The following is a 25,156-nucleotide window of genomic DNA, read 5'->3' as shown; positions in this document are numbered from 1 at the left end:
TCGCTAAGGCCTTTGATCTGGGGCACCGGCTTGGAACCTGTTGCCGTGGTGCCTCAGATCTATTGAGTGGCAGGAGGGGGCACTGGGAGGAGTCATCACAGGGGGGCGCTGTTACCATTGCGAGGAACTCCCTGCATTTGAACTATAAGACGCAGTGACTTTTTCTCCCCACTTTTGGGGGAGAAAAAGTGAGTTTTATAGTCCAAAAAATACAGTATTTATCAAAATCTGAGGAACACCTTCAGAAAGATAAAAATTCTACCACTTTCCACCACTGTGTACAGATATTAAAATGACTTGATCCTCATGGTAAGAAGGTAGGTGGCACATGAACCCCAACCCAATGCTGTTGACACCCGCTGCCAGGCATGGAGAAATCATGTGGCTTCTGAACCCGAGGTTCTGCAAATTTCCTGCAAAGTATCCTGTGAGAAGCTAGAGGATAACCCCTGGTGCTTGCTGCTGCACCTCACAAAATTGAAAAGATACAGAAAAACTGTAGTTTCCCCATATGTTGAATGTGGCCAAAAGAATAATACCTCTCTATTGTAAGTCTACCCATGCGCCCACAGTTAAAGTGGATCCGAGATGAACTTTTACTCATTGCATAATTGTGTTCCTTTCCTATTGTTTATAGGGCATTCCTCAAGCCAAATACTTTTTTTGTTTTTGTTTTAATACTCTAATTCCCTATAAACTAAATAAACCACGCCCACAGGTTTTCAGAGAGCCTTGGCAGTAGCAAGGGCTCATGGGAGCTCAGTCTGGGCGGTAGGAGGAGGAGGAGGTGTTACTAGCCATTGATTTCAGAGGCAGATGGGAGGAGAGAGGAGGAGGGGGGATTAGTTTTTTTTCACAGGCTTAGTGATCAAGATACAGATAAGCCTGCCTCTGTGTAATGTTTACAAACAACATGGCTGCTGTCATTGTATCACAGGAAGAAATAATCATTTTCTATTAAAGTTGTTTGCAGCTAGATATGCTGTGTACCATCTAAACTTTAGATAACATATATAGACAAGTTACTTGTTATAGTTAGTTTTTCATCTCGGATCTGCTTTAAGGATTGTTTTTTGAAGTAATTTGAACATACAGAACCGAAAGAGTTAACCAGTCCCTGGAGCAATTTCTTAGGTGTTATGTGGCAGATGCACAGTCAGATTGGGTAAAGTTTCTGCCGTTTGCAGAATTTGCACATAATAACCTAAAGAGTTCCTCTTCAGGTTTTTCTCCATTCCAGGTGGTTTCGGGGAGATCTCCCAAGTTTTCTCCAATACCAGTGGCATCTTCTCTCTTTCCGGCCCTAGAGGATTGGCAAAGGGCATTGAAGGAGATTTGGGTGCTGGTTGAAAGGAATCTGGGGAAAGCCTTCCAGACTCAGAAAAAACAGGCAGATAAGAGGCGGTCTGTAGAGTGGAAGTATTCCCCAGGAGACATGGTGTGGGTGTCTACTCGGCACCTGGCCCTAAAGCAACCATCACCCAAGTTGGGTCCCAGATTTGTAGGCCCATATCCCGTGTCCAGAAAGATTAATGATGTGACATATGTGATTGATCTCCCAGCTAGCATGAGAGGTGTGAGATCATTTCATGTTACTTTGCTGAAGGTGGATTCCGAGTATGAGATTGAGAAGATTTTAGATTCTCGGTTGGTGCAGAATTCTGTACAGTACCTGGTCCATTGGAAGGGGTATGGCCTGGAAGAGACAACTTGGGTGCCGGATTGCCGCATGCATGCTGAGGAGTTAAAGAGGGAGTTTCATGAGTTACACCCTGAAAAGCCGTGTAAGAAGTGTCCGGGGTCCACTCCTGAGGGGGGGGGGGGGGTACTGTAATGGATTGCAGAGAGGCCGCCGTGGCCGTGAGCGGCATGGCGGCAGGACCTTTATGTAAGTAGAAGGGGAGTCAGCTGATCTGCCGGTCAGCTGACTCCAGTGGTGCTCCGGATTGGATGAGTGACTGGGGCGGCGCTGTGGAGCGCTCTGAGTATATATAGGACCTGCCTGTCAGTTGCTCTTTGTCTGCTGTTGCATATGCTACGTGTTAGCACTCAGACCCTTAGTCAGATCCGAAAGTGTGCTAGAACCAGCAGGAGCTGGGGATCCACACTTAGCCAGATTCTGTTGATAGCTTAAAGTACTAATTGAATTGTATTTTTTGTTATGACCCTCTGCTAGCCTTGACTACTCTCCTGTCTTCTGATTCTGTGCCTATGCCTATCTGATCTAGTTGCCGACTCAGCTTATACCTCACGCTAATTCAGCCTTCTGTCTTTGTACCGTATCTGTCCGTGTGTTGCCGAACCTGCTTGTCTGACTCTTCTGCCCTCACCAGTGAGCTTAGTTCTGGTGAGGGATTCTCAGTTTAGTAATCACCTGCTCCTCAGGTTGATAGCTGCAGTGCAGTCTTAATCACCTGCTCCTCAGGTGACTAGTCACTACGTTACTGTCCTCATCACCTGCTCCTCAGGTGATCAGAAGCTGCAGTATAGTCTTGATCTCCTGCCCCTCAGGTGATCATCTGCTGCAGTACAGTCTGAATCACCCCCTCCACGAGTGATAAGTGTACTTTGTCTTACTGTGCCTCATCCGCTCCTCGGGTGAACCGATCGCTACTCATCTGTGTCCCCAGCCTGCTGGAGTACTGATTCCAGTGTTCTGTAGAGATACCCCTCGTTACCAGCTCCTCTGGGATAGGGGGTATCTCTATCTATATTTACTGTTGCACCAAATACTATCTTACACCTGGGTGTCCTGTGTCTTGCTATACTTGCATTCTTGGTGATTCTGCAGATCACCACATAATCAGGTATAACATCTGTATTATTGGTGATACTGCAGATGACCAATAATCAGAAAATCTGTTCTTGCTGACACCAGTCGTTACAACATCATTTATCTATATTCTGTTACAGGCCGGCTGCAAGGTGACAGTTACTCTCTTCCTCTACTTCCTGGCCACTAACCATTACTGGATCCTGGTGGAAGGTCTATACCTGCACAGCCTCATCTTCATGGCATACCTGTCAGACCGCAGCTACTTCTGGGCTCTGACCATCATTGGCTGGGGTGAGGCTGTTGACACTGTATATGCATTTGCTGTTTTATGGTCTTTCATTGCTTTGTTATTTATACACAGTTGTGTCTTCTTCTTTAGGCCTCCCGGCAGTGTTTGTCTCAGTTTGGGCCAGTGTGCGAGTGTCTCTTGCAGATACACAGTATGTATTTACCCCAACCCTTGGATTTTTATTTTTTTTATACAATAATTTAGGTGGAAATCTAGTTTCTTTTGATTTTGAGCAGCCAAAATAGTAATATTCACATTTGTCTACTTTAACATGTAATCACTTTTATTGCTTAAACAATAAATCCCATTCCCCCATTAAAGCGGGATTGTCGCCATAAAAAAATCAAATTTCAACAGCAACTGGTTTGAGTGTATTAAGTGATAAAGATGCTAATCCTGCATTCAAAACTTTCAAAACTTTCTGCTGTTATGATTTGGAGTTATCACATACTTTAGGAGCACTGGCCCTTTAATAGTCAGTGCCAAACAGTTGCATGCTGGGGGGTCTTTTTATGTATAATGTATTCCTCCTCTTCCATTTATTTCCCTGCCTAGCTGCCTATCTGAAACACGATCCCCTGCTCACTTGTGTTTACAAGCAAGGCTGAGGTGACTCAGCGATTGGAGGAGAAAAGGAAAAAAAAAAAGTAAAGGGCGGAAATGACATCAGAATTTAGCCTCAAACTGTGGGCAAAAGACATGGTTCCCACCAGGAACAGAATTCTCTTCATTTACTCTTCATTCACTGAAATCAAAATGCGGACAGTACAATACATGTGTTATATAAGTAGATCAAGTATTTATCTACTTATATATGTGTTTTTCCCCTGGCATAGTATGGCTGATCCTCCTGCTTTAAAATAAGCAACATAATGGTTAACAATACTGCCTTACTAAACGTACACAGCCCAGTCAATCATACACACCCCACATACTGTCATAAATGCTATTATACTCCCAGAAGTTTTAAACTGCAAAATACTCAGGGGTAGCACACATGGAAACAGTAAATTCGGGCGCCTGAGGCTAGTGGACAAATCGGGCGCCGCCATTCACTCCTATAATAAATATCGTTTAATGGGCGCCCGATAGGAAAAAAGGGCGCCGGTGAAAAATAACGTTTTAAAAGCGGCGCCCGGAGACTTAATGTTTTATTACTGCTTCTCATGATTACACATTATTTAATGATTTATACATTTTTAAATATTATTTTTAAACGAAAAACTACAATATATTTTTTCAAACATTATTTTTAAACGAAAAACAGTACATTTTTTTACATTATTTTTAAACGAAAAAACCAACAGGGGGGTCTTAGGTTTAGGCACCAACAGGGGGGTCTTAGGTTTAGGCACCAACAGGGGGGGTCTTAGGTTTAGGCACCAACAGGGGGGTCTTAGGTTTAGGCACCAACAGGGGGGTCTTAGGTTTAGGCACCAACAGGGGGGTCTTAGGTTTAGGCACCAACAGGGGGGTCTTAGGTTTAGGCACCAACAGGGGGGTCTTAGGTTTAGGCACGAACAGGGGGGTCTTAGGTTTAGGCACCAACAGGGGGGTCTTAGGTTTAGGCACTAACAGGGGGGTCTAGGGGTTAGGGGTAGGTACAGGGAGGGTTACTTAGGCACCAACAGGGGGGGTCTTAGGTTTAGGCATCAACAGGGGGGTCTAGGGGTTAGGGGTAGGTACAGGGAGGGTTACTTAGTAAATTTTTTTTTTAACGTTATTCTACGTTTCAGTATTTAAACGAAAGATTAACGTTTTTACAATTGCCGATTTAATGCACATTATTTAATGATTTATAACTTTAAAAAACATTAATTTTAAACGAAATACAGTACAATACATTTTTAAACGTTATCCATGCTTATCGTTAAAAACCCGGCGCCCTTTTTTCCCAGCGCCCCTTTTTAACGTACGCAGCACACATGCCCTATAGGCCTGCAGTAACTGCCACACTACCCCAATGGATGACATGCTTCTTCCACCTCTTCTTACACACTTGTATTACAACACTGTGCTATGAAGTATGGGCTAGTTACCATGTGATCTGACTCTCCCACCAGGTGCTGGGATCTCAGCGCTGGACACATGAAGTGGATCTACCAGACACCAATTCTGGCTGCAACTATGGTGAGGAGAAACCGGGGTTATCAGGCATGATGGGGTGTGTGCACTAAACTGCGGTAAGCAAAATTCTGTGCTTAAAGGGGCACTATGGCGAAAAATTAAAATTTAAAATATGTGCAAACCTATACAAATAAGAAGTACGTGTTTTCCAGAGTAAAATGAGCCATAAATTACTTTTCTCCTATGTTGCTGTCACTTACACTAGGTAGTAGAAATGTGACAGAAGTGACAGGTTTTGTGCTAGTCCATCTCTTCATGGGGGGATTCTCAGGAATTTATTTATTTTCAAAAGCACTTAGTGAATGGCAGTTGCTCTGTCCAATTGCCACAAAACTGTGTAGCGAGCAGGGAGGCTGGCCAGCATCATTGTTGAATTCCTTTTTAGGGAATATCTTTCTAAAGAATAAAAGCCTTGCTGAGAATCCCCTATGAAGAGATGGACTAGTCCAAATCCTGTCACTTCTGTCAGATTTCTACTTCCTACTGTAAGTGACAGCAACATATGGGGAAAAGTAATTTATGGCTCATTTTACTCTGGAAAAAATGTACTTTTTATTTGTCTATGCTTGCACATATTTTAAATTTTACAATTTTTTGCCGTAGTGCCCCTTTAAAGTCTTACCATACAGGACTTGATTCACTAAACCGTGATAACTCATATATCACAACTTATCAAAGATATCACACCTTATCAAAGTTAACACGCCTTATCAGAGTAGCATAGCGAGCGCTAGGAACCCGCAGGGGCTCATGGCAGGACGAGTGCCATTACCGATTAGCAAGCGTAAGTTCGTAGCGCTCGCTGTGCTACTCTGATAAGGTGTGTTAACTCCGATAAGGTGTGATATCGTGGATAAGGTGTGATATCGTGGATAAGGTGTGATACTGGAGTTATCACGGTTTAAAGAATCAAGCCCTATGAGTAGAGAAGAATGCCATACATTACGTGCAATGCATTATGCTCTATTCATGCTATACTCATTGTGCGTAAAACTTTATTTACACAAGTTATTCTGCATACCGCAGTTTAGTGCACACTCCAATGTGAGCAAACCAAGGTAATAAGGCTGATGTTTTGATCAAATCAAATATTTTAAGTGTACCAGAGACGTTAAAAAGGAAAGATTTGATACCTACCTGGGGTTTCCTCCGGCCCCATAAGCACCGATGAGACCCTCACTGTCCTCCCGCGTGCCTCCGTTCAGCCGCAATCAGCCCCGGTAACTGGCTAAGTAGCATCAGTCGGGGTCTTCTGCGCATGCGCAGACACACACACATGCCCAGAAGACCCTGACTGATGCAACTTAGCCAGTTACCGGGGCTGATTACGGCTGAACAGAGGCATGAGGGAGGACAGTGAGGGTCTCATCGGTGCTTATGGGGCTGGAGGAAGACCCGGGTAAGTATCAAATCTTTCTTTCATAACGTCTCTGGTTTCCTTTAAGTCTTATAGCAATCAATTTAACATAAACAAGCAGTCCCAGCTAAAATGTTGTTTTCAAACAATGCAAGGCGGCTAAATCTATCACGTTATAATATAGATGTTGACCAGAAAATCATTCTGTCATGTAAATCACCACTGATCCAGGGAGGGGAATACATTTACTGTATGGAAGCCTCCATCAATTAACAATCATCAGCTAAATGGGGAAATAATCTAAATAATGGCTTTGATAAGTTTAATGTATTTGCTTTCCAGGGTCAAGCAAAGTTTCCATGTGGAAATAAATGTTGCTAATGACTAAATATAAACATTGATAAAGTGAACCTGTAATGACAGAAATATGGAACCTGCCCACTGCTGTATGCCATCTGAAAATGCTACTTTATTGGGTGTAAAGGTGCCTATTAATGATAGAGTTTTGGTAGTACAATCATAGCACTTCTATGTAATATGAGGGACTCCCTAAAGGGAATGGTTTACTAAATGTTTGGTCATATTTAGAATGCGGAAATGATAACTTGAAATTCACTGAGACACCAAACTAAATTACAGACAGCCTCAGTTATTTTGGTAAATTTACAATATATATTCGGTATTTAAAGGGGCTCTATGGCCAAAATTTTAAAATGTAAAATATGTGCAAACATAAACAAATAAGAAGTACATTTTTTTCCAGAGTACAATGAGCCATAAATTACTTTTCTCCTATGTTGCTGTCACTTACTACAGTAGTAGTAGAAATCTGACAGAACCGACAGGTTTTGGACTAGTCCATCTCTTCTTGGGGATTCTCGGGGATTTATTTATTTTCAAAAGCACTTAGTGAATGGCAGTTTCTCCATTTAACTGCCAAAATACTATGTAGTGAACAGGGAGGCTGGCCAGAATCACGGTTTAAATCCTTTTTAGGGAATATCTTTATAAAGAATAAAACCCTTTCTGAGAATCCCCTATGAAGAGATGGACTAGTCCAAAACCTTTCACTTCTGTCAGATTTCTACTACCTACTGTAAGTGACAGCAACATGGTAGAAAAATAATTTATGGCTCATTTTAACGTACTTCTTATTTGTCTATGTTTACACATATTTAAAATTTTAACATTTTTCCCCATAGTGCCCCTTTAACCAGAAAATGTAATTCACAGAGAAAAAAAGTGGATTTGTATTGGGTAATTAACAAATATTTATCACCTTCATCTAGCTGTCCGTATTTCATTTTGCTGTTACTCACATTCTGAGAGGAAAGATGGAGACTCTTGAAATTTGCTTAATAGAGTTTGCAAGGCTTTTTGGTTGATTTTGTCTTAAAAATGTATCTATTTTGACTAAAAATCGCCCTTGAGTATAGACTGGACAGGATAGAGAATGTCAGTCAATTGGGGCGGGGCAGGAGTGGCAGTAAATCGACGAGCTATAGAGTTGCACTTGAACAGTGCAATGCTGCAATTTGATAGATTTTCAATAGGTTCCCTGCTGGATTCTATTAATCGATGTGCAGGGTGTGGCAGGAATTAATTCCTTTCAGAAAGGATGCACAGTGATGCATTGTGGGTAAGCACAGTTGCTCACTTAAAGCTTAATTATCGCAAAACCTTCTGTTTTAAGAAGGCAAATTATACTGAGGGTTGCTTTTTAGTAGGAGGACTTTTTGCGGTCTGATTTAGTCCCCCATACTTTCCTAGTGGTTTGGAGTTACACCAAGCTGCTTGGGTATTCTGTTCTTCTGGTCCAAGCCCTATCCCATAGAGCCAAATTAATCTCTAACATGCACTGATGAGAACAAAAAGTCCAAAACAGGCTGCCTGCATGTTGTATTAATGGGGCATGAAAATACATTGAGGGGTCTATTGGGGGTAATGACTATTCTTAGGTATACTGCTGGAAATGCGTGGGTCAGTTAGGCATAGGTCATCGGAGGACTGGAGGGGGTGGCCTGGTGTATACCTGTGAAAAAGCTTTAAGATGTAGGTAGGGCAGGTCTTGTGCACAGACTTATAGGCAAGGCATAGAATCTTGAAACTTATCCTAAATTGAATAGGGAGCCAGTGCAGGAATTTACAGATAGGGCATGTGGATGCGGAACGGTGAGAAGAATGGATGTCTGGCAGCTGCATTCATAACTTATTGTAGGGGAGGCAATGCGGTTCAAGGGAGGCCAGACAGAAGGGAGTTGCAGTAATCAAGTTGGGAGATGATGAGGGCATGGATGGGCAGCTTTGGCAGTGTCCGGGATCAGTAAAGGACGGATCTTGTAGATATTACGGAGGTGGAAATTTCAGCCTCTGGTGATGTTTTTGAGGTGGGGGATGAAGGAAAGGGCAAAGCCCAGGGTGACGCCAAGCCACCGTTCCTGGGAGGTAGAGAGAATGGCCATGTTATCAATTGTGAGGTGGAAATCTGAGAGGGGTGCAACAGCATGGGGTAATCCAGGAGGAAATAGTTGAAAGGCATAAGGAGACCTTGTCCATGGAGGTGGAGGAGAGATCAGAGGTATGGAGGTAAATCTGAGTGTTGTAGGCATAAAGGTGGTATTTGAAACCCAGGGAAGAGATGAGTTTGACACACAAGGATCCGGCTAAACAGCTGTAAAAGCAAGACCAATACGTTTAATACCTGTCTGGTTATGTTACTGGTCCACAGGTCAAAATGGAATACAGACAGAGAGGGATTAACTACCATACAGCTTATAAAGGCAATGCAAAATCAAAGAACAGAGGAAAAGGACTTCCCACCAGTTAGAGTCCAAATTTTAGCCCTAAGACCAAGGCTTTTAACACCAAGCACTGCCAATCATTTAGCAGTCATCAGCTTACATTATATTCAAAATGAAATTTGCATTTAACAATTTTTTCCCCCTGGTTACTGGTTAAATGGTGCTAAGGGAATGCTCTCTTTATAGGTTCTGCGGCAGTGGCCATGTAAGGGATGCTCTTTCAACTTTAGAAAGTTAATTCATAAATAAATTCATAAATAAAGAATATCTCTTTTTTACAGGTCAACTTTTTCCTTTTTCTCAACATTGTCAGAGTTTTAGCATCAAAGCTGTGGGAGACCAAAACAGGGAAGCTGGACCCACGACAGCAATATGGGTGAGTAGAGGACACCTGTTCATAATCCCAAAACAGAGGTCCATGCTGATCATGAATGTAGTGTAAGAGCCAATGTACAGGGTACAGTTATAGCTTTGCTAATGCAAATTATTTAATTCCCATACTTCTGTATTAAATATACAGTATACTGTGCTGTGTTTTGCATAGTACAGTATATGGAAACATTCACCCAGCTCCACCTGCTCAACTGAATTTCCCCACTCCAGCTATCTTTTCCCACACATTGGTAGTAGCGATTCTGGATTGTGGATAGGTCATTTGGCTTCTGGATACAGCAGCACAAATGCTGGTTGAACTTATGAACACCTTGTGGTTTACCGTCATTCCCCAGGTCTGCAAAACCATACATTGGCTATCATTCATAAAGCATTTCCGCATGCGGAAATGCTTAAAACAGCTGACTTTACCGACCACTCGGCAAAGTCAGCATTCATAAAGGCTCTTTCCGGATGGAAAAATGACACTACCGAGCAGAGTGATAAATCACCGCCTTGTGCGGTGATTATCGGAACAAATGTAGCAAAATGTTCATTCATGAAGATCACCGCAAGCGGTAAGAGGTCGGGAAGTACCGCTCCCTCTGATGTGGCGATACTAATGTAAGTGAATGGAGACACACAGACCTCCCAGGCAGCTGCAGCAGAGCGGAACACGGAGAAATGTATCAACTCAGCAGCTTCCGTGTCTCCGCAAGCCAACCGCCAGCCTACCGCCTGCCTAGTTCGGGGAATCTCCGCACTGCTTCCGCACATGGATACATCTTCATGAATGCCCACCCAGAAGTCTAAAAATCCGCCAGCGGTGTTTTCCCGCACCGATTCTGTTTACCGACAGCCTGTTCATGAATGATAGCCATTGTGTAATGTTATGTTACAAAATTGTATTTGTTCAGTTATACAAACCTGGTTTTGGATAAAATTGGGCTGTGGGCAAACATCAAAACATCAAAGTGAGGTCCCATTTACAAAGAGCATAGCTGAGTAGCCATATCCCCAAACAACACAATTAGGTACCCATGTCCACCAAATAACATAAATAGCCAACATGTATGGTAACCTTAATGCTTCAGTTACACAGCATGAATTCCAAATCTGCACAGACTGCACTGGACAGCATGTCCTCAAATATCATAGAGTTTGGTAACATATACCTAAAATAACAGGAAGTATGTTCCTTAGATAATAAATTAAAGTGTACCCAAAGCGACATGTGACCTGATGAGATAAACATGTGTATGTAAAGTACAAAACATATTAACCACTTCACCACTGAGGGGTTTTACCCCCTGAGCACCAGAGCAATTTTCACCTTTCAGCGCTCCTTCCATTAATTCGTCTATAACTTTATTATTACTTATCCCAATGAAATGAACTATATCTTGTTTTTTTCGCCACCAATTAGGCTTTCTTTAGGTGGGACATTATGCCAAGAATTATTTTATTCTAAATGTGTTTTAATGGGAAAATAGGAAAAAATGTGGGAAAAAATTATTACTTTTCAGTTTTCGGCCATTATAGTTTTTAAATAAAGCATGCCACTGTAATTAAAACCCATGAAATGTATGTAACCATTTGTCCCGGTTATAAAACCATTTAAATTATGTCCCTATCACAATGTTTGGCGACAATATTTTATTTGGAAATAAAGGTGCATTTTTTTCAGTTTTGCATCCATCCCTAATTACAAGCCCATAGTTTATAAAGTAACAGTGTTATACCCTCTTGACATAAATATTTAAAAAGTTCAGTCCCTAAGGTAACTATTTATGTGTTTTTTTTTATTGTATTTTTTTTTTTTTTAATTACAAAAAAAAAATAAAAAAATTGGGGAGTGTGGGAGGTAATGAGTTAATTTATTGTGTAAATGTAATGTTGGTTTATGTAAAATGCTTTTAGGGTGTAGTTTACTATTTGGCCACAAGATGGCCACAGTGTGTTTGTTTACATGCGACCTGTAAGCGTCCTTCCGGACGCTTACAGGAAGCAGTAAGAGGCTGGGAAGATCACAATGATCGCGCTGTTTCTAATAGAAGCAGCACGATCATTGCGGGGGCTTAGATCAACGAACGGGAATGGATTTTCCCGTTCATTGATCTCCGTGCGAGCAGGCGGCGGCGTGCACGAGCGGCGGGTGTGCGCGCACGAGCGTCGGGAGCGCGGACAGCGGCGGTAGCGCGGAAGGTACGGATTTCTCCGTCCCTGGTTTTTTAGGGGGGAAAAAAGGGACGGAGAAATTCGTACCGCGGGAGTTAAAGTGGTTAATAACCTGGCTGCTTTACGTGTTTTATTTTGCTACCTGAAAGATTTAATATTTAAGAATGGAAGTGGCAGCTTCTGTCTTGTCGGTACCTTTTTAGGAATATAGTAAACATCATCGATAAGCAAATTACAGCCATAAAAGTTTTCCTGGCAGAATACATTTTTCTACATATTTCTGGGAGCAGAGGGAGAGAGAAAGAATCAATATAGTTCATGTATTTTCATTTAGGGACACTTAATAGACTGCAACTGAGCAGAGACAACAAAACATTCAATCTACTTTCTAAATGTTTAAATATAAATAAAATCATGGGATGTCAAAAAAAGTCATTTTAGGAGTAGGAGGATAAATACAATTGTTTATCTCTTCAGTTTATTTCCACCCCGGGTTCACTTTAAAGGAAACCTGTAATGTCTGTAAAAAAAATAAATAATTCACTTACCTGGGGCTTCTGCCAGCCCACTGCAGCCGCCCTGTGCTTGCGCGGTACTCCGCCATCCTCTGTTTCCCCGCGGCGGCTCATTTCAGTTTCTTAAGTCGCTTGCCACTGAGCCTCGCGTCCTCGTTCACGCTTCCATAGCCGGGAGCATCCTGTGTAGGTGCAGTAGAGATTTTCTAGTACTGCGCCTGCGCAGGATGCTCCTGGCCACGGTAGCGCGTACGAGGATGAGCACGACCAGGGCCATGCAGGCGCAGTGTTCGTCAACGTAAAAGTTGACGAACCCGAAAGTGAGCCGTGGTGGGGGAACAGAGGAAGGCTGAGTACCGGCGCTTGCACAGGGTGGCTGCAGGGGGCTTGCAGAAGCCCCAGGTAAGTGAAACACTTTTTTTACCCACATTACAGGTTTTCTTTAAAGAGGAACTGTCGCGAAAATCTTAAAATTTACAAACACATACAAATAAGAAGTATGTTTCTTCCAGAGTAAAATACATTACTTATCTCCTATGTTGCTGGCATTTACAGTAAGTAGTAGAAACCTGACATTACCGAGGGTTAGTCCATCTCTACATAGGGCATGGCCTCCTATAAAGACACTCCCTGAAAAAGATTTATACAAAGATGCTGCCCAGCCTCCCTGCTCACCATACAATTTTATGGGCAGTTGGATGGAGCAACTGCCATTCACTAAGTGCATTTTGAAAATAAATAAATCCCTGTGAACTCCGCATGAGGAGAAGGGCTAGTCCAAAACCTGTCGGTTCTGCCAGAATTCTACTACCTGCTGTAAGTGACAGCAACATAGGAGAAAAGTAATTTATGGCTCATTTTACTCTGGAAGAAACTTACTTCTTAATTGTATATGTTTACATACATTTTAAATTTTAAGATTTTCGTGACAGAGGTCCTTCAAGCATGCATTTATACCACAGCTGGACAGCATGGCCCCTCAAATAAAAAAATGAGGTCAAATAGTTCCTCAGCAATCTTCCAGTATAGCAACTTGCCACCAACACACTCCCAGTGTAATCCCAAATATAGATATGCCCCCAATAGACAATTATAGTCATGCCTGCATTAGAACTGGCAGTATATTCAAGTATAGTCATTACCCTCAATAGACCCCATAATGTATTTCCATGCCCCCCCTTCCATGAACTGATTTGATACTACATATGAAGGCTGGGCTGGTCACAGTGAAGAAATAGTTTCAATATCCGCAGATGGTAGTCCACAAAGTCAGTTAGCATCCCTATTTCTTTTTCTGTACAGGAAGCTCCTAAAGTCCACATTGGTCCTTATGCCACTCTTCGGGGTACACTATGTTGTCTTCATGGCCATTCCCTACACAGAGGTGGCGGGGTTGCTCTGGCAGATTCAGATGCATTATGAGATGTTCTTCAACTCCTCACAGGTGAGAGACTCAAAAATATACTTTGCTAAACATGACAGTAAAGCTCTTAACACTCTACTTTAATGGGACAGTTTTCTGACTTGGACATGGTATGGCACAACAGTCTGAACTAGATGAAGAGCCCAGTTCATCCACAATCAACACGGGTAGATGTATAGACCATGAGTGACTAACACCTCCTCTGGTCTCCACTCTTTTCTATAAAGTCAAAAATGTCAGTTAATAAGCAGGGGAAGTGTAAGCTGTTATCTTCCCCACTTCATCTTCAAGAGAATCCGTAACCAAGAATTTAACTTCATCCCAATCAGTAGCTGATACCCCCTTTCCCATGAGAAATATATATAATATATATATATATATATATATATAAACGGATAATCGGGGGTCTGTATGGCTAATATTGTGGTGACCACCTCACAGCATTGAGGTACTGACATCACACTGTGGGAGCCATTGTGGGACATAACAGCTGTTTCCAACTGCCAAAAAAGCAAGCAGCATCTCCTTCCAGTGACATCACCTGCAAGCAGTAAAAATGTCACCATGTGATAAATGTCAGAATGTAAATCAGGGAGAGGAAAGATTTTACAATGGGCAAACACTGACTAAATCATTTATACATAATTATTGTAAAAATGAAGCACTTTTTATTACATTATTTTCACTGGAGTTCCTCTTTAAAGGACAACTGAAGTGAGCGGTATATGGAGGCTGCCATATTTATTTCCTTTTAAGCAATACCAGTTCCCTGGCTATCTTGCTGATCCTCTACCATTAATACTTTTAGTTTTAGCCATAGACCCTGAACGAGCTTGCAGCAAATCAGGTGTTTCTGATATTTGTGTTTGACAGGATTAGTTGCATGCTTGTTTCTGGTTTGATTCAAATACTACTGCAGCCAAACAGACCAGCAGGGCTGCCAGGCAACTGGTTTTGTTTTAAAAGAAATACATTTGGCAGCCTCCATTTCTCCCCACTGCAGTTGTCCTTTAACCTGAAGTGGCCTGCCGCAGCATCATGCCATTGTTTATATTCACCTATGGATTCCAGTGCCAGATCAGATCTCAGCTCAGAGACCTACTGTGGGAAGACTTAATATTTGATCTGTTAATATTAGATTTTCATGTACATTATTATGATCATTTCAACTGCAGCTTGCATGCCATGGTCGGCCTTATACAACATGGCAGCTGTAGTGATCTGCAAAATGCCCCTCATCCATTGTCACACAGGATGAGCAGAAGTCTATTTTATTATATACGGTTGATATGTTACATTAGTGTGCCTGCATTTCTATGTTCAATTCTTCAAATATGGTTAAAAGGGTATTCCAGCATGAAGCCGGTAAAAAGTGCAACAGGGGGCGCTCATAAAAGCAGCGAAAAGTGGCATTGGGAAGAAATGTGGGCGCCCGAAGTTGCCCAACAAAATAGCGAGCGCTGAGGCTTCCCGCTATGCAAATTGCAGCATCACATAGTGGGCACAGAGGATTAGGTATTGGTAATGGGAGCAGGGGCGCCTCTAGGCATAGGCAGTACAGGCCATTGCCTGGAGTGCCATTGGTCCTGGGGGTGCCATGTTGCTGGATTAAGCCACGCCCCTGTATGACGCCACACCCCCTGACTAAGCCCCACCTCCACGGGTGTTCTATTACTTGTTTCTGCTGCATCTGCTTAGCGTAAGTTGCTGGCAGCTGCCACTGTGTCCCTCTGTGCCTTGTACATCCTTCCCCCCCCCTTTGTGCCTCCTTCTGTCCCTTTTGTGCCTCCTTCTGTCTCCTTGTGCCTCCTTCAGTCCTTTCTGCCATGTTTGACCCCCTGTTTGTCCTTCTGTCTCTTTTTATGCCTCCTGTCTCCCTTTTTGCCTTCATGTGCCTCTTTCAGTCCCCCTGTGCCACCTGTGCCTCCTTCTGTCCCCCTGTGCCTCCTTATGTCCCCTTGTGCCTCTCTTTGTTCCCTTGTGCTATCTCTGCTCCCCTGTTCCTCCTTCAGTCCCACTCTGCCTCCTTCTGTGCTCATGTGCCTCCTTCTGTCACCATGTGCCTCTTCAGTCCCCATGTGCCACCTCTGTCCCCTGCGTCTTCCTCTGTCCCCCTGTGTCTCCTTACATCCCCCTCTGCCTTCTTCTGTCACCCTTTTGTAGATCCTTCTGTCCCCCTTTGTGCATCCTTCTGTTCCCGTGTGCATGCTTCTGTTTCCCTTTGTGCCTCCTACTGTTTCCCTGTGCCTCCTTCTGCCCTTTGTGCTTTTTTCTGTCCCCCATCGTGCCTCCTCCTTTCCCCTGTGTGCCTCCTTTAGTCCCCCTGTGTCTCCTTCTTTCCTCCTCTGCCTCAATCTGTCCCCCATTGTGCCTCCTTCTGTCCCCGTGTGCCTTCTTCAGTCCCCCTGTGCCTCCTTCTGGCCCTCATGTCATTTGTTGTGCCTCCTTCTGGCCCTCATGCCTTCTTCTGTCCCCTTGTACCGCCCACTGCCCCTTTGTGTACCTCCTTCCGCCCTCCTGTGCCTCCTTCTGTCCTCCTTTGTGTCTCATTCTGTCCCCCATTGTGCCTCCTTTTGTTGCCCATTGTGCCTTCTTTTGTCCCCTTAGTGCCTCCTTCTGTACTTCTTTGTGACTTCTTCTGACCCTTCTTATGTCGCTCTGTGTGCCTTATTCAATCCCCCTGTGCCTCCTTCTGTCCCCCTTTTTGCCTCATGAAAGTGGAGCCCTGCCTATGTGTATTTTCTGTTGAAACGCTGCTGCAATAAGTGTCATTTCTGATGAAACGCTGCCGCATTATGATTATTTTTCTGGTGAAACATTGCCGCATTACGATTATATTCTGGTGAAACACTGCTGCAATACGATTATTTTCTGGTGAAACACTTCAGCAGTACGTGTATTTGCTGGTGAAACACTGCTGCATTACGATTATTTTTATTGGGGGGGGGGGGGGGGGGTTGGGGGAGGCGCCATAGGTTTTCTCGCCTGGAGTGACAAAATGGCTAGAGGCGCCCCTGAATGGGAGGATAAAGGGTTAGGCATTGTTAGAGAGAGGGTTAAAGAGGAACTCCAGTGAAAATAATGTAATAAAAAAAGTGCTTCATTTTTACAATAATTATGTATAAATGATTTGGTCAGTGTTTGCCCATTGTAAAATCTTTAAATCCCTGATTTACATTCTGACATTTATTACATGGTGACATTTTTACTGTTGGCAGATGATGTAGCTGCTGCATGCTTTTTTGGCAGTTGAAAACAGCTGTAAACAGCTATTTCCCACAATGCAGCAAGGTTCACAGACAGGAAACTGCCAGGAGTACCACGGTCCTCATAGTTTCTTGTGGGAGGGGTTTCACCACAATATCAGTCATACAGCGCCCCCTGATGGTCTGTTTGTGAAAAGGAATAGATTTCTCATGTAAAATGGGGTATCAGCTACTGATTGGGATAAAGTTCAATTCTTGGTCGGAGTTTCTCTTTAAGGGTTAGGCATTGGTAGAGGGAGGGTTAAGGGTTAGGCATTGGTAGAGGGAGGGTTAAAGGTTAGGCATCAATAAAGGGAGGGTTCTTTCTGTGTGAGAGTAGGCTTAGGTTAGGTTATAGTAAAATATCAGTAAAGATGACAGAATTTACAAAAATATTGATAATCTTTCTGATATTCTACTAGTGGCAATCTCCTGCGCCCTTTTTTCCAGGCAACTATTACATGTATGCATTCCAGCAAGCACTCCAGTATAACGGCAGAACTTTGATACATCATTATTGTTTCTAATGTTTTCGGGCCACTGTGGGGTCTGACCCCTTTCTCAAGAAAATTAAAGCAACACAGTCACCATTCCCAGTGCTCCAGATACTCACTGGAGTGATGTGTTCATTGTGTGCGACTGTTGCTGACTGCAGTAAATAACCCTTGGAGTGTTGCATGATGGAGAACCTCTGTGCCCAAATGGAGACAAATTGCTCCTTCTCCAAGTGAGGCTCTTGAATATTTTGGGCGAAGACAGATGAGATCAGCACTTTATTGTTCAACAGGGTGATGGATAAACTGGTAATGGTCTTCCTTAAAGAGACACTGAAGCGAAAAAAAAATGATGATATTATGATTTGTATGTGTAGTACAGCTAAGAAATAAAACATTAAGATCAGATATATCAGTCTAATTGTTTCCAGTACAGGAAGAGTTAAGAAACTCTAGTTGCTATCTCTATGCAAAAAAGCCATTAATCTCTACGACTTTCAAAGTCGTGGAGAGGGCTGTTATCTGACTTTTATTATCTCAACTGTAAGTGAACTAATTAGTTTTTCTCTGCCAGAGGAGAGGTCATTAGTTCACAGACTGCTCTGAAAGAATAATTTTGAATGCTGAGTGTTGTGTAATCTGCACATATTATAGAATGATGCAATGTTAGAAAAAACACTGTATACCTGAAAATAAAAAAATGAGGATATTTTCTTTGCTGCTAATCTTCTAGTAATTATTCATAGTACACAACCAATTCACTATATCATATATTTTTTTTTCGCTTCAGTGTCTCTTTAACCTGCTTAGCAGTATGATTATTTCTTGATTTTAGGGTTTACATGGGGTGCAATTTTTTCACATGCTTTTAGACCCTCAAAGCAGAATAAAAACATACTGCAGGATGATCTGCTGCAGCCCTTCACCTCCAGGATATCCAGGGCTGCAATTCTCCATCTGTCCTCCCTATACTGAGATCGCTGCCTGTTGCCATGACGGCAAACACAGGGCCGGATTTGTACTCTTTACCATTCAAGGTCACGGTCACCAGCCGCCCCACTTCAATATAGGTAGCGAGATGACCCCTCTCCCCTTCCCTCCAGTATAGGTAGTCCGATGACCCGCTCCCCCCAGTATAGGTAACCTGATGACCCCTCAACCCCCCCTCCCCCTTTCCAGTATACTGTACATAGTTAGATCGCCTTCAAACCACAGCAGCTATCAGTGTCACTCATGTCACCGCTCATCTCCAGTGCAGAAGCTTCCTCTTCCTTTCCGTCTCCAATGCTGCCCAAGTCCATAGCTGCCGGCCACAATGCAAACGTGCACAGAGAGCAAGGTGGCTGCTGCACAGGCGGCTAGCAGTACTACAGTCAGGCACTCGCCTGATCTCCCTGCATTGCAGCATTTGCAAGCTTGCAAATTCACCAGTTTAGCTTTCTGCTTTGGTGCCCTTGCTCCTGTGGTGCCCTAAGCCATGGCCTAGGTGGCCTTGGCCTAAATCCTTCCCTGGGCAAACGGGGATCTCACCTGAGGAATCCAGAGCCTCCAGAAGAAGAATGCTTGTTAGTGCCTGGATGCCGGAGGTGGTAAACTGAAATGCCCGCTGTGCTGCAGACTCTGCAGAGAGAGCTCAGTTGGTGAGAAAAAAGGTAGGGGGGGGGGGGGGGGGGAATCACTTGTGCGCTAAGTTGTATGGCCCTGCAGTGAGGCCTTAAAGCTGCAGTGGCCTATTTTGTAAAAAATGGCCTGGTCACTAGACAAGACAAGACAAATAACATTTATATAGCGCTTTTCTCCTGGCAGACTCAAAGCGCCAGAGCTGCAGCCACTAGGGCATTCTTTAGGCAGTAGCAGTGTTAGGGAGACTCGCCTAAGGTCTCCTACTGAATAGGTGCTGGCTTACACCTATTGAGAGACATGAGTGACACTAGGGCGGTTTAAGCCCAGGGTCCTCAAGTGGTAAGAGAGATCAAACCAGTAAATGTACTGAATATCTTAAAAAACCCCGCTTAAAGGATACCCGAAGTGACATGTGACATGATGAGATAGACATGGGTATGTACAATGTCTAGCACACAAATAACTATGCTGTGTTCCTTTTTTTTCTTTCTCTGCCTGAAAGAGTTAAATATCAGATATGTAAGTGGTTGACTCGGTCCTGACTCAGACAGGAAGTGACTACCGTGTTGGCTGGATAGTGTACTGGTTAAGGGCTCTGCCTTTGACATGGGAGACCACGGTTTGAATCCTGGCTAGGTCAAGTACCTATCAGTAAGGAGTTCAAGGCAAGACTCCCTAACACTGCAGGGTGGCCTCTTGAGCGCGTCCCAGTGGCTGCAGCTCTTGAGCGCTTGGAGTCCGAAAGGAGAAAAGCGCTATACAACTGTTCGGATTATTATTATTATTACAGTGTGACCTTCACTGATAAGAAATTCCAACTATAAAACACTTTCCTAGCAGAAAATGGCTTCTGAAAGCAAGAGCAAGAGATAAAAATGGGAATTTCTTATCAGTGAGGGTCACACTGTAGTCACTTCCTGTCTGAGTCAGGACTGAGTCACCCACTTACATACCTGATATTTAATTCTTTCAGGCAGTGAAAGAAAAAAAGGAACACAGCATAGGTATTTGTGTGCTAGGCGCTGTACATACACATGTCTATCTCATCATGTCACATGTCACATACCTTTAACTTTCATACACAATGTACTGAGTCATAAGTTAAGGGAAGGACAACAATAACTCAAACAACAGCATTCCTATAGTGCTCTTCACCCACTCTATAGTGTCCACTAGAAATTCCCTTCACCTGGAAGTATCACTGTACAGGGGCCTGTGTCACTTCTCTATATATAAAGAGATAAGTGACTACTTCTCCCGCTACCCTAACTTTTCTGTTTTCTCTTCTTAGGGGTTCTTTGTGGCCATCATCTATTGTTTCTGTAATGGAGAGGTAAGAGCACTGTTGGGTGATTGATAGATTATCTATTTCACACACAGAATTTGCACCATTCACGTGAAATAAAGAATGAAATAATGTAATTTAGAATAAAGGGGTTGTCTGGACTTTTAAAGGGCTAACATCAAAAAGTAGTATATTGTATAAAGTAGAGGAATGGCGATCAATAAACTGGCTCATTTGATGTAAACAATTTACTTTTATTAGGCATTAGAAGACATTCATCATAAACAAGTCTCATAAAAATTATGTATTTGACGGTTAAACTCTTGACTGCCTCAGGAGGTTGAGTACAGTTTTTAAAGTGCACCTAAAGTGAGAGGTATATGATGGTTGCCATATTTATTTCCAACAATAACAGTTGCCTGGCATCCTGCTGATTTCTTTGGCTGCAGTAGTATCTGGATCACACACCTGCAACAAGCATGCAGCTAATCCAGTCAGACTTCAGTCAGAGCACCTGATCTGCATGCTTGTTCAGGGGGTGTGGCTAAGAATGAGAGCCATAGGCTCAACAGACCAGCCAAGCAATTTGCATTGTGCCGCACTGACTTCCAATTGGTTATAAGTGAACGTTACCCTACAGTCTGACTACCGACCCACTGCAAATTTTCATTTTAGTGCTCTGGATTTTAACCCTTGTGTGAATTAAAAAAAAAAAAACCTGATCATGTTAAATGTCACTTCAGGTACCCTTTAAGCTTCACCACAGATAAATTAACAAGCAGTTCTATCTGTAGTTGCACACATGAATCATGGCCATGGATTCTAGAAAAAAATGTTTCCTTTGCTACGATTTAACTCTGTTCTCACCTCTGTCTGCTCTGGTCTGCATAAATATAAACTAAATATTCAAGCAGGGCTGAGAGTTGGGCCTGCAGTGGTCTTAGTGGACGTGCAGTGCAGACCTGGTGGCCTAAAAGCTAAAGGCCACAGAGATGTACAACCCCACTTCAATTGGTAATGAATGCGGCAGCCAGACTGATGCATTCTTCTCATCGCAGCGCCTCTACAACTCCACTCTGTAAAGCCCTCCACTGGCTCCCCATCAGCTTTAGGATCAATTTCCTGTGCTTGGCCTACAAATCAGAGCACAAGACCTGCCCGACCTACATCTCTGATCTGGTCCACAGGCACACACCAGCCCGCCCCCTCCGATCCTCCAATGACCTGCGCCTAGTCGCACCATGCATATCTCACTCCCATACACGATTGCGGGACTTCACTAGGGCTGCCCCCACTCTCTGGAACTCGCTCCCACCAGCCATCAGACTCGCCCCCACCTATAATACCTTCAAACAAGCTCTCAAGACTCACCTTTTCATGCTCGCATACCCCCCTACACCAGCACCATAATATGTTCTGTTAGACACCCTCTCAAAAGATGCATCTATTGTCTCCACCCCCTTCCTTTAGAGTGTTATGGCCCATACTCACGAGGGACTTTTGTCGCCTCAACACGCGGCACGCGCGTGTTGCGGCGACAGGTCGCCCGTGAGTATGGGCCGTTGCACGCGCGCGCACCCCGAACTGTCGCCCGTCGCTCTTGTCGCCATGCGATTGAAAGTTTCAATCGCATGGCAACAGTCGCCGCCGCACCTCCGCCGCAACTGTCGCTAGTCCGCGTGAGTACGCGGACTAGCGACAGCAACCTCCATAGAGGTAAATGGAGCTTCCGGCGGGGGGAGGAGGAACGTCGGCGACAGCTTCCGTCTCGCCGCTGGTCCCTCTTCCGCGTGTGTACGCGGAAGGACCTGGAGAGAAGCTGTCGCCGGCCTGTCGCTAGCACGCTCACGTGTGCTGGCGACAGGCCACTTCTGCAGCCCGTGAGTACGGGCCATAAGCCTCTGGCAGGGTCCTCCTCCCTAGTGTTTCCAGCTTGGTTATGCAATCTTACTGTCAATCACCCCACTTGTGGACTAGAACAGTCTCTATTTTGACCTATGCCACCGTAATGTTATCAAATCATTTGCATGATCTTGTTTTGTTGTGAGTTTCCTATATGTCCTACCTTGTATGTTACCCCATTTATCTATTGTGCAGCTCTGCGTAATATGTTGGGGCTTTATAAATAATAATAATAATGTAAGAAATAATTCAGTAATTTAACTGTCCTATATCAATTAAGAGCTGAAATCTGTGTTGGCCAGACTAACCCCTTCAGGGCCTCATAGGTTTACCTGCGCCTTAGTGACCATTCCTCTTATTCCAGGTACAAGCAGAGGTACGCAAGTTCTGGTTCCGGAAGAGTTTATCCTTGGACCTGAAGCAGAGGTCTCGTGTGACCAGCACTGGAGGCAGCTGTCACTATGGAGGAGTCTTATCTCACACCACCAACAGTGTGTGTCTCAGCATGGCAGCCAGGGGGAAACCTCATCCATTACCCATTAACTCCACCTCCTATCTGCCTGGGTACTTCTCCACCACCGCCGCCTCAGACAGCCACCTTCTCCATGGTGGTAACTGCAAAGAAAGCCATGAGACCACCTGTGGAACAGATGTTCATCACTGAGATCAGTCCCCATGTAGGCTTGAGAACAATTTGTCCTGCTGATGTACAGAATTTACTGAGGACCAAAACGACAGTGAAACTCGAGTATTGCAAGCACTTAAAACACTCCCACAGGGATTACAAACCATAGTGCAGAGATCCTCGATCTTTGTTTCCATGTAAACCACCAACTATAAAAGGAAACAAACCTCTGTAAGCCTTATATTGAAGCTGAAGAAATGTCTTGAGAAACCTTCATGGTGATTATTTCAAAGTAATACAGTTAAGGGAAAAAGCATTTAATGGAATAGACAGACCAGGAACTTATCCCGAAACACTCAAGTTGACGTCTGAACCATTACATTATATTTTTACAGGTTTAACATGTTTAAGGATTGGGCACTAGAGAATCTAATAGAAAATCAATGATAGTGCCACTAGGGCAGAGGCGGGACAAGGTCCTTCAGCACCCAAGGCTGAGACACCAAAGTGCGCCCCCCCCCCCCATCCCTGCCACCCCAGCTGTCACACACTGATTGCTATTAGACTAATAGGTGCCCCAAGGCCCCCAACCTCCCCAACACCTTAATCTCTAGTTATCTGGCTTGCAGTCACTGTCATGTATCCCCTTTTCTTATTTATTTCTGCTTCAAACACAATTGGGAATGACAGCTGAATGAATTGTGCGCCCCCTCCTACACTGCGCCCTGAGGCTGGAGCCTCTCCAGCCTCTGCCTCGGCCCTGCACTAGGGTCCAAAAGGTCCTTCATGGGAATAGATGCACTGTAGAAAAAATGAGGAGCAGCTCACGGTACAGTGCTAGGCACCACCAAGACAGCTGAATAAATTCTTGAGGGTGGTTGGCTGCCCTCAGACCACCAATATGAGCTCAAATTCCCCACCCCCAAAAAATAAAAAGCTAGGGCCAGGGATGGTCGTAGTCAGCCAACTTCGCTACGCTGGAACTACTCACAGCAATAAAAAACTAAATGGGCCGTTCACAGTGCCCACGTTGCGTTACATTGTAACGCTGCACGTCAAGTTAAAGTACTGCATGTGGCCGCGTTACACTGTTTGCACATGCTCAGTGATGTTGGAGGAGGTCTCCCCTCCTCCTCCTCCGCGGCCAGCCACATGGCTAATTAATATTCACTGCACTGTGTGACGTGCAGTGTTTACTTCCTGGAGCGGCCGCTCTGTGCGATAGGCTGGCGGGACCACGTGGTCTCCGCATCGCATAGCACAAAAAAGGCGCACCAAGAGCTGCATAACGCAGCTCTAGGTAGCGTCCTCCTCCAACACCACCAGGCGTTGCGTTAGGGGCACGTTATGCGACCTATAACGTCCCCTAAAACGCAACATCCTGGTGGGAAAGAGGCCTTAAAGTGAATCTGTACTCTAAAATTCTTACAATAAAAAGCATACCATTCTCTTCATTATGTTCTCCTGGGCCCCTCTGTGCTGTTTCTGCCACTCCCTGCTGCAATCCTGGCTTGTAATTAACAGTTTTAGACAGTGTTTACAAACAAATGACATGGCTTCTAACCAGAGTATGATACGCTGAGAACAGCTTACTGTGTGACTCATGCAGAGCTTGGAGAGGGTGTGTAAAGCTCCTGCCAATGACCAGCAGTGCTGCACATTCCGCACATTCCACACATTCCAGCCTCAGCCGACAGAGGAAAGAAGATGAGATTTATTACAGAGACAGTGCAACTAGAAAATGCTGCAGTAAGACAGAGCACATTAGAACAGGCATAGGAACTTATAGGATAGAAGAAATAAGGTTCAAAATTTTGTTACAGAGTCTCTTTAACCACTTGCCGACCGCCTACTTCATATTGGCGGCGGCAAAGTGGCAGCCCCAGGACCACGTAACGCAGATTGGCGTCAGGTCCTGGGGCACTCTCTGGCCGGGGATCGCGCGCTGGGATGCGCGCGCATCCACCGGCAATAGGCTCCGCCCACCCGCGACGTCAACCCGCCGGCCAATCGGAAGCGCCGGCGGGTTGTTAACCCCGCGATCGCCGCTACAAAGTGTATAATACACTTTGTAATGTATACAAAGTGTATTATACAGGCTGCCTCCTGCCCTGGTGGTCCCAGTGTCCGAGGGACCACCAGGG

At 44.2% G+C, this 25,156-nt stretch overlaps 1 protein-coding gene across 4 annotated transcripts in view; it reads left to right on the top strand.

The window, feature by feature from the left end:
* The window catches only part of LOC137542498 (parathyroid hormone/parathyroid hormone-related peptide receptor-like), a 193,489-nt gene extending 168,649 nt beyond the window's left edge, over nucleotides 1-24,840 (top strand). For all 4 annotated transcript variants that reach the window (XM_068264461.1, XM_068264459.1, XM_068264463.1 and 1 more), the window contains 7 exons: nucleotides 2,914-3,067; nucleotides 3,156-3,216; nucleotides 5,129-5,195; nucleotides 9,632-9,726; nucleotides 13,718-13,859; nucleotides 20,492-20,533; nucleotides 22,752-24,840. In XM_068264461.1, the coding sequence (XP_068120562.1) occupies nucleotides 2,914-3,067; nucleotides 3,156-3,216; nucleotides 5,129-5,195; nucleotides 9,632-9,726; nucleotides 13,718-13,859; nucleotides 20,492-20,533; nucleotides 22,752-23,051 (861 nt within the window). In that variant the 3' untranslated portion in view covers nucleotides 23,052-24,840. The remainder of the gene's footprint in view (nucleotides 1-2,913; nucleotides 3,068-3,155; nucleotides 3,217-5,128; nucleotides 5,196-9,631; nucleotides 9,727-13,717; nucleotides 13,860-20,491; nucleotides 20,534-22,751) is intronic.
* The last annotated feature ends 316 nt before the right edge of the window (nucleotides 24,841-25,156 follow it).

This window comes from Hyperolius riggenbachi, chromosome 12 (genome assembly GCF_040937935.1).
Source record: "Hyperolius riggenbachi isolate aHypRig1 chromosome 12, aHypRig1.pri, whole genome shotgun sequence".
Classification (NCBI taxonomy): Eukaryota; Metazoa; Chordata; class Amphibia; order Anura; family Hyperoliidae; genus Hyperolius; species Hyperolius riggenbachi.
This window is presented reverse-complemented; position numbering and strand designations above follow the sequence as displayed.